General features: G+C 42.4%; 1 protein-coding gene across 1 annotated transcript; it reads left to right on the top strand.

The window, feature by feature from the left end:
* cad (carbamoyl-phosphate synthetase 2, aspartate transcarbamylase, and dihydroorotase) lies at positions 1 to 27,593 on the top strand. The gene is made up of 44 exons (XM_008281623.1): positions 1 to 383; positions 1,165 to 1,304; positions 1,553 to 1,682; positions 1,788 to 1,930; positions 2,269 to 2,410; positions 2,800 to 2,971; positions 5,210 to 5,395; positions 5,483 to 5,592; positions 5,884 to 6,026; positions 6,211 to 6,342; positions 6,494 to 6,727; positions 6,820 to 7,041; positions 7,177 to 7,365; positions 7,532 to 7,656; positions 8,427 to 8,560; positions 8,788 to 8,900; positions 9,679 to 9,843; positions 9,935 to 10,020; positions 10,315 to 10,561; positions 10,907 to 11,005; positions 11,291 to 11,515; positions 11,747 to 11,929; positions 12,073 to 12,291; positions 13,300 to 13,467; positions 14,022 to 14,204; positions 14,735 to 14,839; positions 15,278 to 15,523; positions 15,645 to 15,726; positions 16,358 to 16,524; positions 16,796 to 16,960; positions 17,718 to 17,849; positions 18,131 to 18,332; positions 18,420 to 18,610; positions 18,695 to 18,835; positions 19,261 to 19,350; positions 19,440 to 19,581; positions 20,276 to 20,469; positions 20,651 to 20,725; positions 20,965 to 21,177; positions 21,696 to 21,821; positions 21,924 to 22,079; positions 22,233 to 22,334; positions 23,143 to 23,237; positions 26,579 to 27,593. Exons 1-44 carry the CDS (start codon positions 293 to 295, stop codon positions 26,676 to 26,678), a joined length of 6,705 nt encoding a protein of 2,234 aa, XP_008279845.1. The 5' UTR covers positions 1 to 292; the 3' UTR covers positions 26,679 to 27,593.
* Positions 27,594 to 27,795: the final 202 nt, after the last annotated feature.

Consider the following 27,795-nt stretch of genomic DNA (forward strand, 5'->3'; position numbering starts at 1 on the left):
TGGAACACTTTGCTCCCATCGTCCCGTCCTTCTCACCGGTGAACAATCCAGCTAAACTCACTTTTTCACTTTCTTCGCTCCGGCTTGTACACAGGATTCATTAAAACGCTGACAGGTTTGTGTCCGGCCGCTAAATCTGGTGTTAGTCGTTTTTTTTATTATTATTTCCTTAGTCTCATCTGCATCTCCTGCGTCTTCGCGCGGCGTGAGGTTCACGTGGACTCATCACCGCTCCGAAACATTCATCAGTCATCCGGTAACCGAGCTTAGCTTTAGCCGCCTCCCACACAACATGGCAGAGATGGCATCCCTGATTCTGGAGGACGGGACGACGTTCAGAGGCCGCCTTTTTGGAGCGAACGTGTCGGTGTCGGGAGAAGTTGGTGAGTCACGAACTTGTTAGCAAACTTCACTTTAACCCTGTGCTGCCTCAGTTAGCGCCAACAGAATCCACCTGTGTGGGCAGATGACTTCTGCCGCTGTGTGTTTTGAGAATTTTGACGTTTTATGTGCCTCAGCGGACACCTATCAGGGTTCTAACACCCAAATCCCCCGAGAACCTGTCTCCTGTTCTCCCCGTGGGAGCGTGCAGCCAAACTCTGTTCAAAAATCAATCAATTAAAAGTTGAGTTAGCAAATGTTGTCATTTGTCATGCGCGTAACCCACGTGTAATTTCTTGTCCTCTTGTAAATGCCATTCACAAGTAAACCGTGATTTTTACTCCACCTGTGATATGTTTACAAGCCGAATTAAAGATGAGATAATAGTGATTTTATACAAGTCCAAACTTTTGTTTATGAGGTGTATAGCGTTGCCAGTGAGCTTGGCAGCTTTAAAGTGGCGGAATTTTAGACGTAGTCTGGTGGGGGAAAACTACTCTCAATTAACCGGAATGCAGATCTACTGGTAGAAAAACCCTCCCATCTGGATGCCATAATCCATGCAGAGGTTTGTTACAGAAACACCAGTAGGTGGGTACAATTTAAATTTACTGCTGAGGAAAAGTTTGTCCAACACAGTCTCAATTAAAAGTCAGCAGATGCAAACAATTACAGAAGTTGTGTGAGTTGATGCTGAGCACAAGTAAACATTTTGGTGAGCGATGCACGAATGTGACAGATGACTGTGTGGATCGTGTACTGATGGGTGTTTTGTGTGCTCAGTGTTTCAGACTGGCATGGTGGGATACCCCGAGGCGCTCACTGACCCATCCTACCGCTGCCAACTGCTGACCCTCACTTACCCTCTGGTTGGTAACTATGGTGTACCAAAGGATGAAGAGGGAGAATTTGGACTAAGCAAGGTGGGTGCTTATTGAAAGTTTTGCTTCAACTTTTTTGATCATCGTGCTTCTTTTTGGGTAGAAATGTGGTTTAGATGAGCCTGTGTGCACTACTAAAGTGCCCTCCTATAGGGATTTTTTTTCCCAGTGGAAAGCCAAAAGTAAAGGGTAAAACTATTTGACTCTTTTGTTCTTGGAGGTAGTTTTGATGAACTGCTTTACATCGACACTGCAAAGTGATGTTTTCTTGGTGTTGCTGTCTTGCTCAGTGGTTCGAGTCGTCCAAGATTCATGCTGCAGCGCTGATTATTGGAGAGCTGGCAGAGAGTCCCAGTCACTGGAGCTCAGTCAAGTCACTGGACCAGTGGCTCAAAGAGCAAGGCATTCCTGGATTACAAGGTCAGAAAATCTTCATCTACAATCATGCAGAATGAAGTCTTATATTCATATTATAAATGACTGATCTGACACATAAATCAATGTACTGGTTTCTGTTTACTTCAGGCGTTGACACTCGCCGTCTGACCAAAAAGATCAGAGAGAAGGGCACCATGTTGGGGAAGCTGGTTGTGGACGGGACTCGTGAGAACAACATTCCCTTTGATAACCCGGACCAAAGAAACCTGGTGCAGGAGGTCTCCATGAAGGTAACCCACTCTGACTTTTGTTGCCATCTCACAGCAGCACTCGCAGCTCTCCGGGGATTGAAAGGTTGAATAATTCCCCCTTTTTTAAATGATAAACTCTGAACCTTCAACTAAAAACTGAACTTTATGCATGTTGTCTGCCTCAGACTCAAAAGATCAGGCAAAGATCTTAAATGTATAACCAAACTAAAGCTTGGATTCAGTGTTACACATCATAACTAAGAAATAAAAGATCTGACAAGGTTGTAAACAACACTTGCTTCTTCTGACCCTGATTGCTGGCTGCCAATTTTTTTGCCTGTTAAAATTTCGGTTGTTTCTCTTCTGATTGTCTGCAGGAGCCACAAGTGTTCAACCCGAGTGGAAGTTTGCGAATCACAGTGGTGGACTGCGGCATCAAGTACAACCAGATCCGCTGCCTGGCTCAGAGAGGAGCCTGTGTTACTGTGGTGCCCTGGGACCACCCGCTGGATTCCTCCGGTCAGTGACACACAACATACAGCTGAGTTCATTCAGACTTTCAGACGGTGTGCAAAATGTCAATAAGGATTGTAGGATGTCTTTATCATGCTCTGACTCATTGTTTGATCCTGTTGAGCCATGCGGTTGGATGGGTTGGCATTAGCAGCGGTACTGGAGATTCAACAGCCATACATTTTGTTAATTTAACTGTCACACTGAATTATCAAAAATTACTACACCGTAAATTCCAGAAGCATCTTTAAGTTCACTTTTATTCTCTGGCTAAATCAAGCACTACAATTCATTTCTGTCATCTTAACTACAACCTCAGCAGCTGTTTGTCCCGCTGTGTTTGAGATTCTGGCATGTATGGATAACTTAGGTGTTTTTTTAATTGTCTGTTCCAGATTTTGATGGGCTGTTCATCAGTAACGGTCCCGGGGATCCCCAGCTCTGTCAGGCCACCATCAACAACGTGAGGAGGGTGGTGTGTGTGGATCAGCCAAAGCCAGTTTTTGGTATCTGTCTCGGACACCAGCTGCTGTCTTTGGTCATCGGAGCAAAGACCTACAAGATGAAGTCAGTAGCTCCATCTGAACACTCGCATACACCAACAGATAACGTGATTAAACCAAACTGTTTGAAGGGATTCTGAACAAAGACTGCGATGTCTGTACAAGTACATTCTTGATTTATCACTAACATTTGTGGCCAACAGATTGAGTTATCTGATTCTAGTAAACTGTAATGCTTTTACACTATGTTAAACTGTTAATTGATTGGCCAGTTGAGCAAAAGACACATTTAAAGAATCAAATATAATTTAATTTATAACGTCGTGACGGCATTCACTCATGTCTGGAGCTCAGTCGGTCTTTTGCCAAGCTTACAGAAGATTTTTGGAACAAGACAAAGACAGAAATGTGCCCTCAGTGACCCTTTACACTCTCTAGAAACACAAGACTTTCCCTCTCACACACTTTCTTTGGGAGAGCTGTGATGTGAAATGCAGGTTTCTGCTGTTCTCAGCAGTCTGGCGTCTCCTCTACGAGCACCGGAGTGTTGGACTGAGCGGTTTTGTTATGAAAAAGGCTGAACAAACACGACAGCATACAAGCCGAGGCGGTCTGCACCTCACAGACACATCTGAGGGGTTCGAAGAGGGCAGCTTTATCAGGCTCAGTGTGAAGGTCAGGGTGGCCAGCAGCAAACGTTCCCATTGCCCTGCTGGAATGCTGTTGGCATCTCAAGAGACAGATTACAGTTAGTTTGCAGGGATTCCTGTAATTGTAACAAACTACAGTTATCGACATTTGGCCCTGAATCCTGTTCAGTCTTTTCTTTTTACTTGGATAGAAGATTGAAAGCCCTGTCAAATTGAGCTAGTTGTAAATATCCACAGTGAGAAATCAATAAAGTTATCTTATCTGGATTATACTGACACTCAAATATAAGTTGGTGTCTGGTAGATGCTCTTCTGCTAAAACACACTTTGTTTTGCATGTTAACACTGTGTAGCCTTTTCATCCTTTAAAAAAAAAAGCATTTTAAGGAATTTGAATTCCATTTAATTGATAGTTTCAGTTATTTCCTACATGAATTCATCCATCCATCATCTATACACCGCTTAATCCTCACTAGGGTCGTGGGGGGCTGGAGTCTATCCCAGCTGACTCAGGGTGAAGGCAGGACACACCCTGGACAGGTCACAAGTCTATTACAGGGCTACACTTAGAGACAGACAACCAAGCACACTCACACTAACCCTAACCCTCGGTCAATGATCGGAAGGTCGGCGGTTCGATTCTGCCCTATAACCTGTGTCATGGTGGTTGTGTCCTTGGGCAAGACACTTCACCCACCTTGCCTGGTGTGAATGCGTATGAATGGATTGTTTGAGGTGTTGGTCAGAGGGGCCGTAGGAGCAGAATGGCAGCCGTGCGTCTGTCAGTCTGCCCCAGGGCAGCTGTGGCTGTAATCGTAGCTACCACCACCGGAATGAATGTGTGTAAATGAATAATTTATAGTGTGTATGCGCTTTGAGTTACTCCCTGAGTAAGACAAGCGCTGTATAAATCTAATCAATTATTATTATTAATATGGATTTTGTTTCACATGAAGAAGCTTTGTTGAAAAGCATCAGAATGTTGTGGCTATTGTTAATATGGCAGATGCAATAGGCTTTCTTTACCTTTCTCACACGCCATTAAAACCCCAAATGATGGAACAGTTACAGCCTCTACCGCTGGTAATGTCTCATCAGAAGCTGCTCAGGTTAAGGAATCCTCATAGACTACAAGTGTATCACTGTACCTAAAATATATCTCATGAGGGAGAGACTCACCACTGAAAGACTCCTCAGTAGAAATCTATTGGATTAAATTCCGTAACACTCAAGATGGCTGTTATGACACAAGCTCCACCCTGAAAAAGTTGATGGCCTGCGTTTAACATATAAACCAGGAAGCATCCAGTGAATCATGTCACTGTTGTGAAACTGTGCACATGCTTAGGAGAAGTAGAATCTCACAGAAAACTCTTTTTGAACTTTATTTTGTGGCAAAGTCGTCAGATTTTACCTTTAATTCTATACATGCAGTTTTTATTTCCTGGTGATCATTAAAATCACAGTCATGCCTCTCCACATATTTATTTTATGGTGAGAAACAACTATCTGAAGTGTTACTGAGAAGGCTGCAGAGGGGCAAAACTTGCCAATAAGGGCTTTGGTCAGTCATAACCTTTATGTTAAGAGTGGACAGCATATTTAAAACTGAGTTATTTTAAAGGGAATTCAATCTTTCTGTTGTTTCTCAGGTATGGTAACCGTGGCCACAACCAGCCGTGCATACATAACGGAACCGATCGCTGCTTCATCACAAGTCAAAACCACGGTTTCGCCGTCGACCCCGACACCCTGCCGAAAGACTGGGATGTGCTTTTCACCAACGCCAACGACCACACCAACGAAGGCATCGTACACAACACAAAACCTCTGTTCAGGTAACGGTCTCTGAGATGAGAACTTATACAGTCATTCACACCCAGAAGAATTATGTTAAAAATGTGATTAAATGCTTGTTTTTCCAGTGTTCAGTTCCACCCCGAGCACATGGCCGGCCCCACGGATCTGGTCGGCCTGTTTGATGTTTTCCTCAACACAGTAAAAGACCACAAAGAGGGCAAAGCTGCAAAATCTGGTAATTACCTTTTTAGCCTTTGTTTTTTATGCTTTGCCTTAAGGCCAAATTGTATTTAGATTTTAACAGCCTCATTGTGAATCATACAGTTGATTTCTGTAGCCAGCTAATCAGAATATTGTGCATCAGTGAAATATTCATGGAATGGCTAAAGACACCTTGAAGTAAACCTGGCTTGTGTAAAGGCTTCATGTTGTTGGAAACAATTTGTCGACAAACTGTTTAGTATTAAGTTGTGGTTTTTACAAATAGCAGCAACTAAGTGAAGTGCTTGTGTGTGACCTTCTCCAGTAAAGCAGCGTCTGATGGACCACCTCACCTTCCCTGGTTCACCAAAGGCTGAGGAGGTTTGCAGACCCAGGAAAGTCCTGATCCTGGGTTCTGGAGGACTGTCCATCGGCCAGGCTGGAGAGTTTGACTACTCCGGCTCCCAGGTCTGTCAAAGAAGACCTCTTTGGTAAAACTGTCTGTAGGGGTATTTTAGGATGACGTATGACAAACCAGGAGTCAGTGATTCTCTGAAGGAAAGCAATTCAGCTCACTTCTTGAGGCTAAAGTTGGTCCCAATATATTTACCCTTCTTTATTCCAGCTGATGTTATTCTGTTTTGCTTTCCAGGCTATCAAGGCTCTGAAAGAAGAGAATATCCAGACTGTACTGATCAACCCCAACATCGCCACTGTCCAGACCTCCAAAGGTCTGGCTGATAAAGTTTACTTTCTGCCGATTACACCAGAGTATGTGACACAGGTACGGCTTCCCTCTCTTGGAACTCTGTAGTCAGCAAAGTGTGATAACTCATGATGTAAAGGAGAATATGTGGAAATACCACCTACCTTTTGAAATATCCAGACAGGTTCCTGGAATGAATGCCGCGTGTCCTTCCACTTTGTTGTTGCAGGTGATAAAAAACGAGCGTCCGGATGGTGTCCTGCTGACTTTCGGCGGTCAGACTGCTCTGAATTGTGGCGTGGAGCTGACCAAGCTGGGCGTCCTGGAGAAGTACAAGGTCAAGGTTCTGGGAACGCCGGTTGCCTCCATTGAGATGACGGAGGACAGGAAGATCTTTGTGGAGAAAATGGAAGAGATCAATGAACACGTTGCTCCCAGCGAAGCAGCGCTGTCAGTGGAGCAGGTGAGTAGACACAATCCCCACAGAACACAGGTTTTATATTGTTTTTTTTCCTCTGGTTTTGATTTCGATTGATCTGTTTACTCTTGCTGTAGGCAGTGGCGGCTGCTGAGCGTCTCGGCTACCCTGTCCTGGTTCGCTCAGCGTTCGCTCTTGGCGGTCTGGGCTCCGGCTTTGCTAACAACCGAGACGAGCTCACCTCTCTGGTGACCGCAGCCTTCGCCCACACCTCTCAGGTGCTGGTGGACAAATCCCTGAAAGGCTGGAAGGAGATCGAGTACGAGGTGGTCCGAGATGCCTACGACAACTGTGTCACTGTGAGTAAGAAGAGCCTGGTGGACGAATAATAATAAACTGTATTAAAATATCTAAAAGTGATTCACAGTGGCTTTTCACAGTTGTTATTTTCATGGTGTGCTTCTTAACAATTTATGTTTGGTCTTCTTGTTTAGGTGTGTAACATGGAGAATATTGACCCTCTGGGCATCCATACTGGGGAATCCATTGTGGTGGCACCCAGTCAAACACTTAATGACCACGAGTACAACATGCTGAGGAACACAGCCATCAAAGTCATCCGGCACCTCGGCATCGTGGGCGAGTGTAACATCCAGTACGCCCTGAACCCTGAATCTGAACAGGTAAACATAAAGACCAGGGGGTTTGAAAGCACATAACTTGTCTGTGAGGAGAGGTTTGTGCTTGTCTTATAGTGTTAATAGTAATAGGCTGGTTTGTACAAGAATTAAAGCACACATCCATGCAAACACACAGTCTGTTGTAACTTGTGTGTATGACGTTTTGCAGTACTACATCATCGAGGTGAACGCCCGTCTGTCACGCAGCTCCGCTCTGGCCAGTAAAGCAACTGGTTATCCTCTGGCCTACGTGGCAGCTAAACTTGGCCTGGGGATCCCACTGCCACAGCTCAAGTGAGTGTCTCAGTTGAACGACGTTGGACAAATATGTTCATAAATCATTAGAATATCTAGGAAGAGCATAGAACTTGAATAATTTCAGTACTGATGTTCATGCTATTTGTGCCCCGCAAAGAGATTTGGAGAAGTTGGTGTTATGATAATGTTCAACAACCAAGGTAGCTGCACTGGTTTGGCCTATTTTGTTAAAGATTTTTAATAATTTATATATAATTTTCATAATTAGGTATTGTTTTGACAGCAGTACTCAAAAAAATTTAGTTATAGCAAGCCCTGCTCTGATTTTTATTTATTTGTTTTTGTCTGAACTCCAAGCAGTTTTTTGGTGTTTCTCTGTTTTTGTTACATTTTATTTATTTTTCTGTGGAAACGGCACACCCATGGTGAGAAACAAGTTGAATTTCTTTGATTATTTTACAAAAATGGGGGAAAAAAAGAGGTCAATATGTACAGCATGCATGGTGGTTTCACATGCTATGGATTTATGTACTGATTTTATTCACCGCTACAAACTAGGCTATTTTTATTTACAACTCTGTGCAAAGACATTTCAATATGCTGAATATATCCTCCAACTACTTGCTCCTCTGTGTACAAGTTGTTAACCAGGCTGCAGGTAGTTTATTGATCAAGTATGTACTGTACTGCTTTGATGCTTTTTTGGTTTGTTTCTGGTTTCGATGTAAATCCTCAACCTTATGACACCCTTCAATTGATGATTGAGTTATGAAAAATATTGACGGTACATCTTTATTTTTCTCTAGAAACTCTGTCACCAACCAAACAACAGCAAACTTCGAGCCTAGTTTGGACTACTGTGTGGTGAAGGTGCCTCGCTGGGATCTTAGCAAGTTCCTCAGAGTTTCTACCAAGATTGGCAGCTCCATGAAGAGTGTTGGTAAGAGAATAACTATGTTATTAGTATTTTCTTTGTTTAGAGCTTAACGGCACTGTCAGAAAGTAGGCCTATACAAATTCTTTTGGAGAATCAGAAGCCTCTTTAATGCAAATGAGTGTTAAGCTGGGCGATTGGCCTTTCAATCTCTAAGGTGGATAATTTAACAGAAAGGCCATCGCAGTTAGTTTAGATATTACACACAGCGTTTGAACCTTTTTCCCCAACAGGTGAGGTGATGGCTATCGGCCGTAGCTTTGAGGAGGCCTTCCAGAAAGCTCTGAGGATGGTAGATGAAAACTGTGTCGGCTTTGATCACACCATCAAGCCCGTCTCTGAAAAGGTTTGTACCTCCTCTCAGATTTTCCATCTTATTTTTTATTATTTGCATGTATTTTTAAAGGTGTGACTGTGGTAATAATAGTTACTGTTAAATATTATAATCCTTATTTTCTCAACCTGTGCTGAGTTACTCGGTGTCCAATACTTATGTTTGGTCAAACCGCCTTTTCAGTCTGTACCAGTGTGTCATACTAATAGGTTTGGGTTGGAAATGTCTGAGCAGGATCTAATGAAATACTTTATTGAATTGTAGTTATAGTGAAAAGCAGAATCAATGTTTATAGATTTTTTTTCCCCTACACATGCTGAATGAACCTTAGCACATGTTGGAGGAAAATGTTTAAAAAAATAAATAAAAAAAAACTCTTATTCTGCATTGAATAGGGGAAAAAAGGCCAGAAAATTCAATATAAAAGGTCAGGAAATCACCAGTCAGAGCTCAGGGCTTTCACATGGTGCAGCAGAGTCAGTGTTGTGGTGTTTAAACTGAGCCAACAGATGGCGCTGATGGTCTGCTGAGGCTTTACACTTCATTCTGTCAGCTTTATCTTTCAATAATGCTGTTAGCAGCTTCACTGCTCTTTTGTTTACTGAGGAATCTTTCACTTTGTGTTAAGTAGATCACTTTCCACTGGTACTGTGTGTGGCTGACAAATAGAAAATAAACCAACAAATCTTTACCAGATCTTCATGGCTGACCAACAAGCAGCACCACAATAGTGACTTATCTCAGTTTAAACATGTTATTGTTCCTTGCTCTCCCCCCTTCTCCCCACCAGGAGCTGCAGACTCCTACAGATAAGCGTATCTTTGTGTTGGCGGCGGCGTTCAGAGCCGGCTACACAGTGGACCAGCTGTACGAGCTCACAAAGATCGACCGCTGGTTCCTGCACAAGATGAAGAACATCGCCGACCACGAGCGACTGCTGGAGACGTACAACCAGGTAAAGATGATTTTACAATTACGATCACTTTCAAGTCGCTGTAAGGTAGATTCAGTTTCTTCTCACTCACATTTGTTTTAAAATTGTCCAGGATGAGAGCACCATGCCTCCAGAGGTGATGCGTAAGGCCAAACAGCTGGGCTTCTCAGACAAGCAGATAGCACTGGCTGTACAGAGGTGAGCAGGAAAGTCAGCACAGATGTGAGGGAACAGTCACAGAGTCATGTTGAAGTTGGTTGCAACAGTGGTTTGGCACAACAAACTGAGTAAGAAAATGTTGCTGAAAGATGACCTTGAAGGACAAGATGGGTCTTCTGCCATGAGGCTAACTTTTCATCAGTATACGGATAAATTAGACTGTAAATCAAGTGATATGAGATTGTCTTAAACACACAACAAATTGATGGTCTGAAGTTTATTTCTTTCTGTTTTCTTTTTAGTTTTTCCCATTTAATTTTTTTCTCCTCGCAGTACGGAGCTGGCTGTCAGAAAGCTGCGTCACGATTGGTCCATCCTGCCGGTAGTGAAGCAGATTGATACGGTGGCAGCCGAGTGGCCCGCCCACACCAACTACCTGTACCTGACCTACCACGGCACCGAGAACGACCTGAGCTTCCACGATCAGCACGTCATGGTGATCGGCTCGGGGGTGTACCGCATCGGCAGCAGCGTGGAGTTTGATTGGTGCGCGGTCGGATGCATCACAGAGCTCAGGAAGGTAAAGCCGACATGAGACGATCACACTGGAGACTCTGGGTCTCTTCCTGATTCAGCAACACTTAATGTGGTGTTTGCACATTAAGTATTTTCTCAATCTGATTTTGATCACGTGAATGAATTTATTAAATGCTAATAGATGTTAAACCAGTTTGTAAAGATGTAACCAGCAGTGTTCTGTAAGAGCATCTTTCATGGTTTAGCTCCTGACCTTTAACCTAAAATGAGAGATACTTCTCTTGCTGTGTAGCTCACAACACTGTGTTTAGGAAATGCAATGATAGCTAACTGTTTGTGTCTGGATCCAGTGATCAAAGTTACCAAAAGAGTATTACTTCATTTGCAGATGGGCTATAAAACCATCATGGTAAACTACAACCCAGAGACAGTGAGCACAGACTACGACATGTGTGACCGCCTCTACTTCGATGAGATCTCTTTTGAGGTAAGACTTTTCCACTGCAACTTTCAAATGCTTATCACTCACTTATTGTGTTGTTGCTGATCAGACACAGCTGTTATTCTCAGTTGATGTCAATTATTTTAGTTCCTATTTCTGTGGATTACAGCGGGCTGTATTTTAGAGGGGTCTTAAGTCAGTTCTGTGGGTGCAGCCTCACCCAAAAGTAAAATAAACAGCCTTATAAATGTACAAATAGCAGCGTCATTGCATTGCTTTGTGCTTTTCCCTGATGATTTCGAGGTTAATGTATGTTCATGCCCATCTCAGGTGGTGATGGATATCTACGAGAGGGAAAACCCAGAGGGAGTGATCCTTTCGATGGGAGGCCAACTGCCCAACAACATCGCCATGTCGCTGCATCGCCAGCAGTGTCGCATCCTGGGAACCTCACCTGAATTCATCGACTGCGCAGAGAACCGATTCAAGTTCTCAAGAATGCTGGACACCATCGGCATCAGCCAGCCGCAGTGGAAGGAGCTGTCTGAAACCGAGGTACAGTGGAGATATTTTAATAAAAAACATCAGATCGAGCTGATAAATGTTGCCACAATGTGCCAATAAATATCAAGATTCTGAAATCTAGACATTGTTTGAGATATGGATGCATTTATTCTCTGTAATAAAGCGACAACAAAAGTGTTTGCTTTATTGTTCTTTCCACAGTGCACAACCAAATGTTGTTCGGTTTTCACATCTCTGTCTTACTTCTTTTTTCACCTCCAGTCGGCTGTAAAGTTTTGTGAGAAGGTTGGTTATCCCTGCCTGGTTCGTCCCTCCTACGTTCTCAGCGGAGCGGCCATGAATGTCGCCTACAGTGACAGTGACCTGGAGAAATACCTGAGTAACGCTGTAGCTGTGTCCAAGGAGCACCCTGTTGTCATCTCCAAGTTCATACAGGAGGCCAAGGTACAGAACTAGACCATAGATTACCCACCAAATTCACCAAAGATGACAAGCTGTTGCTGTTAATTCAATGTTCTCTCAATATAAAGTTTATTAAATGAACTTAACAAAATTTTTTGTGTCCGTAATGTTTTTGCATTTTCCAGGAGATAGACGTGGACGCAGTAGCCTGTGACGGTGTCGTCATGGCCATTGCGGTTTCTGAACACGTGGAGAACGCCGGTGTACACTCTGGCGACGCCACCTTGGTGACGCCACCTCAGGACCTCAATCAGAAAACCATAGAGAGAATCAAGATGATCGTTCATGCCATCGGCCAGGAACTGCAGGTCACTGGACCCTTTAACCTGCAGCTTATTGCCAAGGTGAGAATCCTTCTGGAAATTCTTCCGTGTTAAATATGGATCAGACTCACAGACACTCTTGTTTCAAGGATAAGTTTCCATGTAGTCTTCAACCTTATGCTTACTAGATGGTTTTAAAATGCCAGAACAATGAGCCATTTGTGATTTTAGGTGGCACATGTGGCTACATGCAGTACAATTAACCAAGCAAAATGCTAATTAGTGAAACACATGTAGCCTGATGACACCCCATCAAATCACTGCTCACATCACAGATTTAAGTAGATTTAAAAACGAACCACTGTCATACTTTCATAAGCAAGACACATCAGTGGAAAAAAGATTTTAAAAAAAGAAAGCAATTTCAGCTTTAAGTCAGCTCAGAAAAACAGTCCCACTAGAGTCTATTTATTGTGCTGTCAACAATAACAACAACGACAGCTGATACTGGCACTGGCAGGACATATGCATCACCAACATAAATTAGCTTTAGCATGTAGACAGTGTCGGGCTTAATGAATGAAGTGGAACAAAGTGGGTTTTGAGTTTGATTATTCGGCTAAAGCATACCTAACCCTAACCACAGGAATGAACAAATGTACGTTGATACTACAATCAGGTTTATCCCTTTTGTTTTTCTTATTGCCTGGTGGTCCGATGATATTCTTCACTAATACATTTTATGAGGCGCGAGACTGTTCTCCTAATTCTCTTTATTTAACAAAGATCAAAGATGGTTCTCTCCTGCTGACATGGGTTGTTTACAGTGCTGTAGCAGACAGCCACATTTAGCTATGTTTGCATTTGCAAGTATTGATAAAGAAGCAGGAGAGGAAGTGAGTTTTAGAAAAAAACTGAAGTGGTATAAATTACAGAATGATGTAAAGAGGAGCTACAAGGATGACTGACTTCAAGTTGTTTAGTTGTCACTTTTGGAAACAAGGATTTACTGCTGTGGAATCGTTGGATTTGTGCGTTTTCTCTCTGTAGTAGAACATTTTAAGGTATTGTCTCTACTTTTTTTGACAGGACGACCAGCTGAAGGTGATTGAGTGCAACGTCCGAGTCTCCCGCTCCTTCCCCTTTGTATCCAAGACGCTGGGAGTGGACCTCGTTGCCTTGGCGACTCAGGCCATTATGGGGGAGAACGAGGAGCCTGTGGGCCTGATGAGGGGGAAAGGGATTGTAGGGGTTAAGGTAGGTTGACAGACTCCAATCAAGCATATTGTTCAGTTGTTGGAGTAATCATGGCTTATAATCTGTTAACATTTTCACCTCACAAGCCATGTTTTCATGTGTGTTCTGCACATTTTGAAGTATTGTTTTAGAAAAAGTTAACAGAAACATTGAAATAACTTTTAAAAAAAATACTTTTTGGATAAGGAATAATGTGCCTCATAGATGATGGGAACAGCTTCTTTTGTTGAATAAGTTCTGATTTGCTGTTTATGCTTATTTTGCTGTCTTTGTCTCTGGATACAATGAAACCCTGCTAATGCCAACTGACATGAAAGAATGATTGCAACATTCCTTATTTGAAAAAAATAAAAAATCATTGTTTCATTTGTAGATAACCAGAGTTTTTTGTTTTGTTTTTTGTTTGCAACTAGCTGGTGCTGCTGTTTTTGGCTTCCTTTTGGCTAAATTCTACACTCAAGCTTTCAAAAACAAACCAATAGACGATGTCACAGTGGCTACATCCATCATTCATATACAGTTTATGTTCTAACCACATGTCACGGTTCCTCCAGGTCCCTCAGTTTTCGTTCTCTCGTCTGGCCGGAGCTGACGTGGTGCTCGGGGTGGAGATGACCAGCACCGGAGAAGTCGCCTGTTTCGGGGAGAACAGATACGAGGCTTACCTCAAAGCCATGCTGTCCACAGGCTTCAAGATCCCCAAGAAGAACATCCTGCTCTCCATCGGCAGCTACAAGGTACTTGCAGGTTGTGGCAGACATCAGACACGCTCTTTAAATAGAGATGACACTGATGACTTGGTCGTGCAGCAGATGTGAACATTGTGTTCAGCTAAACAAGTGATCCAGCTGGCAGTTGAAATTGTGTATTTTAGTGGAACACAGTAGCACATCACAGTCTTGGGTTGTGTTGAACAGATGCATTTTGTGGCTGCACATCCATGTGGAAATGTAGTGCAGATTTCATCCAAACAAAACCGTCACATGATAGTGTGTGCTTGATAAAAATAACCAGACAATGCAGAATGAATGAACAAGCCATAAAATTCCAAACACAACTGAGTGTATCTGAGCTGTCATCATTTATTATTCGTATCCACATTAGTTGTGACCTTGGCAGCCTTTTTTCTTGGGGGTCAAAATATACAGTTTAATCAACAAATGCTCACACTAGACACAATAAATGATATAACCATTACATCCAATACAATAAAACTGCATCAAAATCAAATGCGTGTAACTGTTTGCTTTGATTTGTGTGTTTGCAGAACAAGAGCGAGCTGCTGCCCACTGTGCAGGCTCTGGAGTCTCTTGGATACGACCTGTACGCCAGTCTGGGGACTGCTGATTTCTACACAGAACATGGAGTCAAGGTAATTCTCTTCAAATATGCTTCACATGTGGATTTCCTTCATCAAACCATCAGGAAACATTTAATTACAAATCAAAGACGGTGGCACCTGGAGAAGTCTTGTTTAGTAAAACCTTTCATCTTGATAATGTAAATTTCAACCTTAAAGGATTGAAATGTACCACAGTTGAACATCTCTTTATACTTGTAGATGTAAAAATGTTGATTCTGTAATGGTGCTCGCCAAAGACAGCGTGAATTCGATTATTTGTAGGGTTATTTATTTCTAGAGAACAATCAAATCAACCCACTGTTAGAAATAGTACTCAGTTACTCATAAGATTTTAAATGTTTACAGTTGTAGAAGAGAAACCAGGATAACAAAAAAATGATTACAAACCAACAAATATGGCCTAATATTGTCTCTTGTGCTGCCTTTTGTCTAACTCGTCCTCTCCAGGTGACTGCAGTCGACTGGCCATTTGAGGAGGACGACAGCGAATGTGCCACCAAGGAGAAGCAGCGCAGCATCATGAACTACCTGGAGGAGAACCACTTCGACCTGGTCATTAACCTCTCCATGAGGAACAGCGGAGGTCGGAGGCTCTCCTCCTTTGTCACCAAAGGCTACAGGACCAGACGCATGGCCATCGACTACTCCGTCCCACTCATCATCGACATCAAGTGCACCAAGCTCTTTGTTCAGGTAAGTTGTCTCTGTTTTTTTGCTTTGTTTCTAAAGGGATTGCTAACCGTAAAACCTGCATAGTGTTTCAAGTATTTGCTTTGCACGGCAGCACAAGTGATATGCAGGGACTTGTGTGCAGGCTCTTCGTCAGATCGGTAGGACTCCACCAGTGAAAACTCACATCGACAGCATGGCTTCCCAGACGCTCGTCCGTCTGCCTGGTGAGTCACTGCAGCTGGCAAACGCAGTAGATTGATGTGTTGTTGTTGTGTTTTTTTCCCCCAAATGATTGTAGTTGATGTCAGAAGCTCTGATCATTTGTCTGCTGCTTTAAAATATAGAACAGACATTTTTCTTTCTTGTTCTTCATAATGTCAGGGTGTTTGTAGCAGAGAACTGATCAAACACAACTAAATCAAGTGGCTAAAACACAGATGCTGTCACTGATACTGACAACAGATGCTTCTTGCCATCTTTGAGGGATGCTTCTGAAATGTGAATTCGTCAACCTTTGACATCAAGCTGTGCTGAAACCTTGTAGCAGTAAATAACACTCATCAAATAGTTGTGATATTAGTTGCAACAAATGCTATGAATATTTTTGTATGTTGGAGGTACTTAGCTCTATAGTGAATGGACTTTTGCTGGCGTGAGTTAATAGATAAATGAAAAACTGATTACATTTTAATGCCCACTAACCTGTTGTCCTAGTTCTGTTACTATGCATGTCCCAGAAACCTGAGCTTGTAGAATTTATAAACACATATAGATAAGCAGGTTACTTGCGTGCATGTATTCACACTGGATGTCTGAAGGTATTCGGTCAAATCGTTTTTTTTGATTGAATCCCAGGTCTGATCGACGTCCATGTTCACCTGCGGGAGCCCGGTGCCACTCACAAGGAGGACTTTTCCTCTGGTACAGCAGCTGCTCTGGCAGGAGGAGTGACTCTGGTGTGTGCGATGCCCAACACTGCACCCGCCATCACTGACAGCAGCACTCTGGCCTTGGTGCAGAAGGTACATGCGTGGATTTTTAAAAACTTGTTTGTTGCGCTTTGTTTGTTTCTGTAAGTCGCCTAGTTCAAATAGTGAGACACTGAAAGGGATCGAGTGTTGAGACTCTGAAAATGAATTAATGTCTAAGTAATGTTAGTATAATGTAAGGATTTTCTTTTTTTCGTTTAGATTTGTATTCTGCCTCTTAGTGTATTTTACCCAAGTAAAATGTGTTTAGAAAAAGTTTAATTAATAGGAGATAAAACCTAAATACTGTGTCATCTTGTATCAGCTGGCCAAAGCAGGCTGCCGCTGTGACTACGCTCTGTATCTGGGCGCCGCTTCAGACAATGCTGCCGTCCTGCCGTCCATCGCCAGCCAGGCTGCCGGCCTAAAGATGTACCTGAACGACACGTACTCCACCCTCAAGATGGACAACGTCTCACTGTGGATGGAGGTAGGCGGAATCTACCCAGTAGATTTTATTGTTTATCATTAGGTAGGACAAATCTGTTTATTTTTTTCTTTATATAAAGAAAAAATGTGTTTACCTGAACTTTTCTTGGGCTGCTTTGGTCTGCTTTATGTTCTTTTAGGTTGTGGTGTTCTTTTGTTTTGTTTTTTTACTCCTCACTGTCTGACAGGTCCAGCTTGTTTCAAATCTCTGTATATTTATGCTACACTTTAATAGAACACCACCTTTTTCTCCTTTGACAACTGACTTCTATTTATGCACTCCGGCCCTATTTCTCCTCCAGGAACACACACACTTTGATGTACAAGTCATCAGAGGGTTTCATATTATCTTGTGCTTGGATGCACAGTCTAATTTTGTAATGACCAACCACTGGAAGGTCACTGCTTCTTATGAGATTAAATAGTGATTTAAATGTTGCAGGTCCCTTATAACCAGAGTCGGGTCTGTTACCAAATGGGTTTACTGCCATTATTTTTTGTGTGAGAACGTTCCTTAAGCTAAACTAAAGGGAGGGAATGGCAGCATTCTGCTTAAAAATCACATTTTTCCTTTATACGATAGTATATTTCCTTTCTTTTTTTATTTTTTATTTATAAGCTGTTTATTTTTTTAAAGATGGCGTAATGTGGCATTTGACTCAAAGGTTTTGGAGAGAAACTTTCAGAGAAATATCATGAAAAGTTACAGCCAATGTCATTAGAGGTGTTTCAACTAAACTGTCTGGTTCTGTTTAAAGCACTTTGAGAAGTGGCCCAAGCAGATGCCCATTGTGGCTCACGCTGAGAGGCAGACGGTGGCTGCCATCCTCATGGTGGCTCAGCTCTACCAGCGGCCCGTTCACATCTGCCACGTGGCCAGGAAGGAGGAGGTAAGGAGACAGTTTCCTTCATTCTCATTTTAGAAGCCAAACTTTTGCAGAACTTGTATCTGAAAAAGAAGATGAGCATACTGGAGTTTAGTGGAGTTTCATCTGTCTACTGATGTGTGTAATTTAATGTGTCTACTTGTTTAGGCTTCTCTGAGTATTATGCACATCCTCCCTATGCTATAAACTTGTGCTTTAATTGAACTTTAAGTACTTTCATCTGATGTATGTTTTAGAATCTTGGCTACACTTTGTAATACTGGTTACTCTTCTATGACTTTCAGATCCTGATCATCCGAGCTGCAAAGCAGAAGGGCATCCACGTCACATGTGAGGTGGCTCCTCATCACCTCTTTCTGTGTGAGGACAATGTGCCAGATATCGGTGACGGGCGAGCGCAGGTCCGACCCATGCTGGCAACCAGAGAGGACATGGAGGCGCTGTGGGAAAACCTGGACATCATCGACTGCTTTGCTACAGACCACGGTCAGTGAGCGCACACTTTCCAGACACTGATCACAGAAATCAGCCCTTTCTTTTAGTCCTGATTATAGTTTTTGTTTGTTTTCTTAGCACCTCACTCTGTGGAGGAGAAGAACAGTGAGCGTCCTCCTCCTGGATACCCAGGCCTGGAAACGATGCTGCCGCTGCTGCTTACCGCCGTCAGCGATGGTCGTCTGACTCTGGATGATATCGTCCGACGTCTGTATGACAATCCACGCAGGATCTTCAACCTGCCTGTCCAGGAAAACACCTACGTGGAGGTACACAGATACACAGGAGGCTGTTCTTTATACATAATGAGAAATGAGGCACAGTTCTAACATTTATTGGTCTTTGTCTGTCAGGTGGACCTGGAGCAGGAGTGGGTTATTCCTCAGGCCATGCAGTTCACTAAGTCCAAGTGGACGCCTTTCCAGGGTCTGAAGGTGAAGGGTAAAGTCCGCCGCGTGGTCCTACGAGGAGAGGTGGCCTACATCGACGGCCAGGTCAGCACTCAGACGCACACTATTCGTTGTAGACTCTTTGTCTTCCAAGCTATATGTGTAAACATCAGGAGGGTAAACTTAATGTGATCAGACTTTTATCACTGGAATGACTGTTCTAATTTCCTATGCTGGTTCGTGATCCCCTACTTTGTAGAGGCGATATTTGAAAATGACAAGTGTTCTGACAGATGAGGAGGCTGAGTTTTTTAGCCTATGTCGCCATTTAAAGGAGCAAACAAAAGCTGTGTAAAAGAAATCTACTATGTAAAACAGTTCTTACAAAAATTACACAATAGTATGAAAATTGTATGATTATCTGTTATTTCCTGATCTCAGAGAGGAGGATTTACACTAATTTTATTCATTATATATTTATGTATGCATGTGCCTTGATTTGTTTCGTTCAAACTTCTCGTCTCCTTTAGGTGCTGGTTCCTCCAGGTTATGGTGAAGATGTGAAGACGTGGCCCACCGCTTCAGCTCAACCTTCTGAACCTGTTAAGGAAGGCCCTCAGGTATTGACATTGCAGACTTGACCTGACTGTTGTTCTGTACTAGTTTTAAGGCTGCAGTCTGTATTTCAATCATGGTTCTGTTCTGTCAGACTCCTGAGCGAACGCGTCCGACTCCTCCCCGTGACGGTCTGGTCCGAACACGAGCACAGAGCCCTCGTCGCGCTGCCAGAGAGGCTGGCTACCTGCTGCCGCCTCGCATCCACCGCTCCTCTGATCCTGGACTACCACCAGGTACTACAAGTCAAGTAATACTCAATAGATACTCCTTCAGGTCAGAGTTAAATTCTCTACAGCGGTAAACCTAAGCTTGACACTGGACGTTTTTCTTCTCTATGGTGTTGAATATAAACAGTCCTCTAAGCTGCACTCCACGACAATGTAGGGACGTCACCGTGCCATAGGCAGTACCACTGAGTTTACACGATTTTCCACACCAACTTTGAAACCAAAGCCTTTTTAAAGTAAACTTGTTTTTGACAACTAGCATTGCTAAAATTATGACACTGAATAATGAATAATGGTACCAGGGAAAAACAGGAATTGTCTCTTTTTCAGAATTTTTCACAGTCAGTCTATATCAGTCTAATCAGGCTGTATAGAGTAAAGACAATGAGCCTGTGCTATCTTATTGGACAGAAATGTATGTATTTTTTTGTTATTTCTGACCATTTGAGAAAAAAATGTCAGAAGTAAATGAGACCCTTTGCTGTGATTCTGGCTAAATTCTCTTTTGGAGGTGTCAAAAACCTTTCTAATCAAGAAACCTTCACTACTACAGTGCAATAAGCTCTGGGAAGATTCCTTTAAAGAGTCATTAAGCTGAATATAAAAATACTACTACTTCCCCCTTCTATATGCTGACCTGTTTATAGGTCTCTGTTTTCCACTGAGTAACTGCTACACTGTGATTCTGTGCTCTCTGCAGAGATGGTCGCGCTACCAGCAGCCAGCGCCGGTGACGGTTACAGCCATCCCCCTCCTCTGTCCAGGCTGCTCTCCCCTCAGTCCGGCCCGGGACAGATACCTCCTGGACAGGTGTCACACTTCCAGACATCTCCTCTGCTGCACCCGCTGGTGGGCCAGCACATCCTGTCTGTCAGGCAGTTCAGCAAAGAGCAGGTAAAAACACAGAAGTGATAAACTGTCTGTGCAACACTGCAGACAGGATGATAAAGCAGGGACGTGGTCTCTCTAGTCTGATAATCCTCTTAATGATACCATGTTGTGTTAATTCAAATTTAAATCATCATTGTACGTGCTGAACTTAACAGTCCACATGTTGTGTTTTTGTTCCTTTCAGATCTCACACCTTTTCAATGTTGCTCACACTTTGCGATTGATGGTTCAGAAGGAGCGAAGTGTGGACATCTTGAAGGTACCTCCAGAACGGTTCTCATGTTACTGTTTTATTCATTATTAAATTATAAAGCCTGCAGACATGCTACAAGTTTAAACTGTCAAATGCTTACAAAGAGGTCTTAGAGGCCCTAAAATACAGTGAGGTTGGATGACACAGTTTGTAACCAGAGCACCAGTCCTCGTAGCTCTTCTGTGACAGTAGTTTGGTCCTGGTGTGTCTGAAGCCCAGCTCGTTCCTTGTTCTTTGTCGTCCAGGGTAAGGTGATGGCGTCCATGTTCTACGAGGTCAGCACTCGCACCAGCAGCTCCTTCGCAGCAGCCATGCAGCGTCTGGGCGGCTCCGTCGTCCACTTCAGCGAGTCCACTTCGTCCACACAGAAAGGAGAATCGCTGGCCGACTCAGTTCAGACCATGAGCTGCTACGCCGACGTCCTGGTGCTCCGTCACCCGACACCTGGAGCTGTAGAGGTGTGTGTTTCAGGGCTGACAAAGCTGTTTTAACCGTTTTTGTTCTTTTTTTGTAAAGCTCAGCATAGCTTCAAATCACTGACATTCAGATAACTGAACAGCTTACGTTTTCATATATCCTTGCTGGAGTTGGGAGAAAAATAAGTAGAATATCCAACGTTCCTACATGGCAAGTTCATGCAGTGTCTGGATGTTATTTGCTCCTGCCACATTTTTATTCACTGTGGGCTCATGTTTCTCTGCAAAAATTCTGTTAGATCTTTTTGCTCATTTTAATTTTTTCATCCTGATTATTCTGTCGTTAAAATGTAGTTTTGTACATATTTGACTAAAGAGGGTTTAGTCTAGAATTTGTTTAGTTTAGAATTTGAAGACATCACCTTGAATTTTATTTTCCACTTCTGACACTAAATCATAGAAAAAAAATACATTAAATACATGAAAATAGTTGTTTGATGCAGTTTGTTAGGAGTTTCAGCATTCTCTTTATGTAACTTCTCTCCCTTTATTGTACACAGAATGCGTCCCGTCACTGCCGTAAGCCGGTGATCAACGCTGGAGACGGTGTTGGGGAGCACCCGACCCAGGCGCTGCTGGACGTCTTCACCATCAGAGAGGAGCTGGGGACGGTCAACGGCATGACGGTAAGGCACATGGAGATAACTTAGATTTAAGTCCTGATCCGGAACTAGATCAAAGCTGTGTGTGTGATTGAGAAACTCACTCTAACTTGTGTTTGGTGTCAGATAACGATGGTTGGGGATCTGAAACACGGCCGCACAGTTCATTCCCTGGCCAAACTGCTGACTCAGTACCGCATCACCCTGCGCTATGTGGCTCCCAAAAACCTCCACATGCCAGCAGAGATCATCAGCTACGTGGCCTCAAAGGGCATCAAACAGGTCGGGACCAAACAGTGTTAGATAGCAGAACGCACAGTGTACAAATACATACAAAATACTTTTTTTAAATGAATATGTATGTGAATGTTATTTTCTCAGTTTCAAAAAAAAGAAGCCCAGGTATGATTTTTTTTTGTGTGTGTATTTTTGCAGGAGGAGTTTGAGAGTATCGAGGAGGCTCTGCCTGAGACCGACGTCCTCTACATGACGAGGATCCAGAAGGAGAGGTTTGCGTCTGAGGAGGAGTACAAAGCTGTAAGTCTAGTTTCATCAGCTGATCTTACTTTACTTCTGATTTAATGTAAGACAAATACTAAGAATTCTATTTTAATGTCCTGCCAACATGTTACACAGTATGCAGGACATCATTTTGTCATGCTTGTATTTGTTACTTTGGTGAATGTTTAAATTGCGTCACATTAAAGCAATCTGTACTGAAAATGCTCCGATAGACAAACTGATGATTGAGACACAAATTTGAAAACATATTTTTTATTCATGACTCTTCCAGGAGCAATAACTGCACATTACATACAATGAAAGAAGCAGGGACTAATCAGAGGTTTTTGCAATGAAATGTATCATATTTTAGAAAATACAGAGGATTATATGTCATGGAATGATGTCTGGAAGAATAAAGGCAATTTTTCTCATCGTGTACAAGCACAAAGAATTCAACCATGACCGACTTTATTGCATTAAATATGCCAGTGAGGAGCCAATGAGACCGAGTACACTGAAACACTGGCTCCAGTGGCAGTGTAGTTATATTGACTTGTTTTGTTTTTTTTCAGTGCCTCTCTTTATTGTCTTTATTGTATTAATGCTGCATCTGCCATTTAAGGATAGTACCTTTTCCGACTGATAGGAAGCTTGGTTTGGATTTACTATGGATCCTTAATCACAAACTACTGAGTGAATTGAAAATAAAAGGTTTAAATCTCCTCTGTTCAAAATCATTATCGGTATTTTTAGTAACATGGGATAAAATTGTGCCAAGTTTGATCAAATCTAGCAGCAGGAGGCTCACATGAATCTATCTCTGTGTCTCTCTCTCTGTCAGTGTTTCGGTCAGTTCATCCTCACTCCTCACATTATGACCGTAGCCAAGAAGAAGATGGTGGTGATGCATCCGCTGCCCAGAGTCAATGAAATCAGGTAAGACCCACCCAGTGTTTAATATACTTACACTAACACTTAAATTATCACGTGATCAGACAAAGGTCAAAGTGTGTTATGCCTGTTTCCAAAAGTACCAGAAATGTTTTTAAATTTACGATGGTGGTTATTCTAACTTTGCATGAGCATTTGAAAGCATCCAAAATTTCAGGTTTTGTAAACTGTGAAGTTCTCTGCAAAGCTTTCTCAGCATCAACAACAGCGGAGGATGAGTTTTAAAGTTGTTGGACATTTATTGAGAAGTTTCTTTTCAAGGCAAACTTGATTTATTAATGTTTCTGATGACTGTAGCACAAATGATTGTTTCTTATTCTTGTTTTCTTGTCATTTACAACCATGAATGATCAACACAAAAAGACGGAATCTGACAACAAAATCGGTATTGAGCACAAAGTTTTGTGACAGAGCCCTGTGCAGGACCGTTTTTTAATCCCGCTTCCACTAGATTTCTGACTATTACTGCCGTTATTGTGCTGTATAGTATTAACAAAGAGATGCATACCTGTCCATCATAACAGATATTTCTAAATAGCATCTTGTTTAGTGTGTGCACTTTGCACACTGGTTGTACCAAAGTCCAATTCGTCATCCCTTAGCCAGCAACAACATGCGCCTCTTTGTTTGTGTACTGTAAAAACCTGATTTAATCTTCTTTTCAACTTCATTTCTCAACTCCATCCTTCCGGCTGGGGTAAATCCCCAGGCCTGCAGTTTAATTTTTGACCACCAGCTCCAGCCTGCAGCAAAATTAAAACCGCCTGCTCCCGTGAGATTCACATTAAGTCCCGTGGGATCCCTATCCCAGTCCTCCAGTCTGTAATGTGAACATAATCGTATTTGTATGTGATGGAGGTTGAGAGCTTGTGTAAAGGGGGTTCTAATAGGACCAAAAAAGGTTCCTTTTTTTTTTTCCTTCAATTATCTTTTTATTCGCTTTTCAACATTTTTTACACATATAGAACAAAACAGACGAAGGTAAAACATAAAATGGAAAACAAAAAGCAAGACGATTAAGGCCTCGGTCACAACCGGATGCACGACTTTTGGGATCGTACGTCCTCTGCAAATTTTGGGCCCTGTGGAGGTCGTAGATGTAGAGGAAAGGTTGCAAAGGCTCCGTCAGAAATGCGTAAGAGAGGATCAAGCCTGCTTTGATCGGATGCAAACTTATTTCAGGACAAAAGTTGAAACTTTAGAAGAAATGGTGATGAAAATAAACTTGGCGGTGACAGCTCGCCTGCAGTGTCACTGTCAGCCCCGGGACTGACTTCCAGCATGATACCGACCATCAGCATCTCCAGTGACTGACCCACTCTTCCAACGGAGACACGGACTAGCTGTAACACTTATTTATATATATTTACTAATGATCACCTCTTAAAAACATTAACGTTATGTCCCAATATAGTGTGAGATCTGCGCATCAGCAATGAAGCCAACAGTTGTGCTCTGTTTGTGTGTATGTGTGTCTGAAATGTAAGAAAACGCTGCTTGTATTCTGAATGTGAAAACATATGATCAGATGCGGTGTTTTCATCCATTCATACTGAGGCAGTGACAGAAGAAACGGCCCTTGCGCTGAGACATGCAGCGCCGTGCTCTAGGTAGCGCTGTGCTGTCCAGGGTCCTGAACTGTACATCTGACTTTGTTACTGCCCTTGTCTCTGATCTTTTCACATGGATTTGTAGAAAATCTTGCCACTGCTTCAGTAATTAAAATGAACTCGTTTGCAAAGGTAGATTTGCTTACAGCAATACAAAACTGATTATAATATGGTATAGCCACTATTTGTTTGACGCAATAATGCAATCGACGATCACTAGCCGTGACCGCGCCTTTTATACTCCTGGTGTGGGGTGATGCGCGCCCACTGTGTGTTCAGTTTTGTTCATGAGTGTGTGCACCATGCTTTACACACAAGAGGCACTTGCTCCCTCCCTCCCACTTGCGTGCGACGAGCATCTTAGACCTCGGATTTTCTTCCCACAGTGCCATAAAAATTTGCACGTCTCACTCACAAACTCCTTGCAGGGGGAGCAAGTTACACTTGCTGCGTCGCTGTTCGCAGAGATTTCATAGAATCTTTCTGACATGTCAAAGATCCTCTCTACATGCTTACGGGCTGTCTGCGACCTCGAAATTTTGCAAGACGGATTTGTGTGGCATGTACCATTTTGCACACATTTTGGACGCAGACAGGCCGTAGGAGCCTGTACGGCCGGTTGTGACCGAGGCCTGAAGTGGACTCAAGAGAAAAGGAAAAGAAACAGCACAAAATAAAGAAATAAATACAATGGCAAAGAATAAGACTGTTTACAGATTAGTCATATGAATAAACAGTACTTCAACTCAACCCATGGCCAAAGTTCATAGGTCTCTTTTGTAAACAAGGTTCAAGCCTGCCGTGCCAAAGTTAGTGGTGTCAGAGGTCCATAAGCGTTTCCCATATCCTCAGGAATATGTCCCCTTTATTTTTTTTAAATGAGTCATCGTTGTTCCAGTCTTAAAGTTTCGTTCAGAATTTGTTTGAACATATTAAATGATGGGGGTCTCTGCTGGTTCCAGTTGAGTAGGATACATTTCTTTGCAGTGTAGGACATTATGTTGATCCTCTTCCTGTATGTGGGATGCAGTGTCTTGTCCAGTTCTGTAGGAGATAGCGTGTTGGTGTAATGTCCAGCGAGGTTTCCACAACTTTGACAGTCAGATCATGTACAGCCTTCCAGAAGTGCTTTAGTTGTCTGCATTCCCAAAAAATGTGCATAATTGATCCAATACATGTTTTGCAGTGATGGCATCTTGAGGATGAGTTAGGAAACATCTTGCTTAAATTTAATGGGGTAAAGTAGGTCCTGTGTAATTCTGTTCGATAACTTTATTGTAAGACAATGATGTAAAAAACATTCTAACATATTATATCCCACTGTTGTTCGCCTGAGTCACATCCCAAACCCTTCAGCCATATATTCTTAAGTGGGGTGAAGGAGGAGCTGTGATATTCCGAGAAAACATTCTAAATTTTTTCCTGTAAGTGATGTGGTAAAGGTTCAGTTTTTGTGCTTTTTGTGGCTCCCCTCTGGTTACTTTCTTTGTAAATATATAATGTGAGGAAATGGCGGGAAATAATAATCATTTGTGTTGATCAGCTGTCGGATCAGGAAGGTATTTTGAGAGGTATAGAAATATTTCATGTACTGATATTTAATGATATTGTTCTTGAGAGCAGCCTTTTCAGTACCAGTTTGATATGTGGTCTGTTTGAAATTCTGGTGTAGTCGGTCAACTAATTTCCTTTTTCGTGGGTGTGTTTTTCTTGCAGTGCCGAGGTGGACACAGACCCGAGAGCAGCGTATTTCCGTCAGGCGGAGAATGGCATGTACATCCGGATGGCCCTGCTGGCCACTGTAATGGGCAGATAAATCCTTGTGCTGCAGATTTGTATCACAAACGGTCAAACTGTTAGAATAAGTGTTTGACATTGAACCTTTGTATTCTTTCCTACAATCTGTGAATTTCTTACTTCCATTCCTAAAAGAGGTATTAGTACAGTTAGATACTAGATTTAGTACACAGTGTCATAAAGTTTATAAAATGTTGCTGTAGCATGGTATTGTTTTTCTCCAGTCAAACACATGGTACTTAATTTCTTTAGCTATGTCTCAACCACAAAACCACTGTATCTTTACTTCCTTAAAACACATTTAACATGTAGAACTGCTTCCTAACCAGCTGTTTTTGTGACCAATGACAATCTTGCTGTGTTTTTCTGAAATGGTTAACAAACCGTCTGTATTTGTGCATCACTGAGTCAACTAGAGGAACAGGATCAGCTCTTCGGGAGGAAAAAGGGAGGTTGGCATCACAATGTTAACTGAGATTATTGAATTATGTGTTTTGGTAGGTGGGTAAAAGGTGCAGCTGCTAAACCTCATTATTCTGCTGCCAAGTCAGTCGGTACCTTTAAAGGGACTCATTTAGTATGTGAAAAACTGATATCTGACAACTGACACTTTCCTATTTTCATATTACCGTTTCTTTGTGCACATACTACATGCTCGGACCAATTATGGTGCCATTTGTGTGAAAATCTTGTTGTCTTCTGTAGTGTTCTTTTACCTAAATCTGTAGCATTCATTGAAAATAGAAACGCACAAATATTCTGAAAGCACACTCTTTGATGGTTCGGAGGGGTAGTTTCTGTAACTGTTGATGATTTCTCATGGTGTAACAAAACTTTTATATCAAAATGGGAATTGATGTCAGTAAAATGTTGGTGAATGGCTTTGTCTTGTGTGGAGGAATAAATAATAAAGAGACAATTTTCCCTTTTGCAATTGACGTTGTCATTTATGCCCACCACATGAAGGAACAGGTTGATAAATGGGGGACAAAACTGTCACGAATTCAGTAATTGTAATAATTTTCCCTCTCATCAGAACAAAACTCTGACCCCTTTTGACCCCCCTTTGACCACAGGAGCGTCATATCCACCACCCCCTCTGAGAGGGGAGCTCTTTGTGATTGGTCAGTTATTTT

Source organism: Stegastes partitus, unplaced genomic scaffold (genome assembly GCF_000690725.1).
Source record: "Stegastes partitus isolate 25-593 unplaced genomic scaffold, Stegastes_partitus-1.0.2 Scaffold239, whole genome shotgun sequence".
NCBI classification, from domain to species: Eukaryota; Metazoa; Chordata; class Actinopteri; family Pomacentridae; genus Stegastes; species Stegastes partitus.

What these genes read in the sequence shown, in the direction of transcription:
- cad (XM_008281623.1), top strand. Translation starts at nt 293, where the DNA reads ATGGCAGAGATGGCATCCCTGATTCTGGAGGACGGGACGACGTTCAGA. An exon ending in AAGGGATTGTAGGGGTTAAG is followed by an intron (nt 13,468 to 14,021) that starts GTAGGTTGACAG and finishes CGGTTCCTCCAG; the next exon opens with GTCCCTCAGTTTTCGTTCTC. An exon ending in ACGTCTCACTGTGGATGGAG is followed by an intron (nt 16,961 to 17,717) that starts GTAGGCGGAATC and finishes TTCTGTTTAAAG; the next exon opens with CACTTTGAGAAGTGGCCCAA.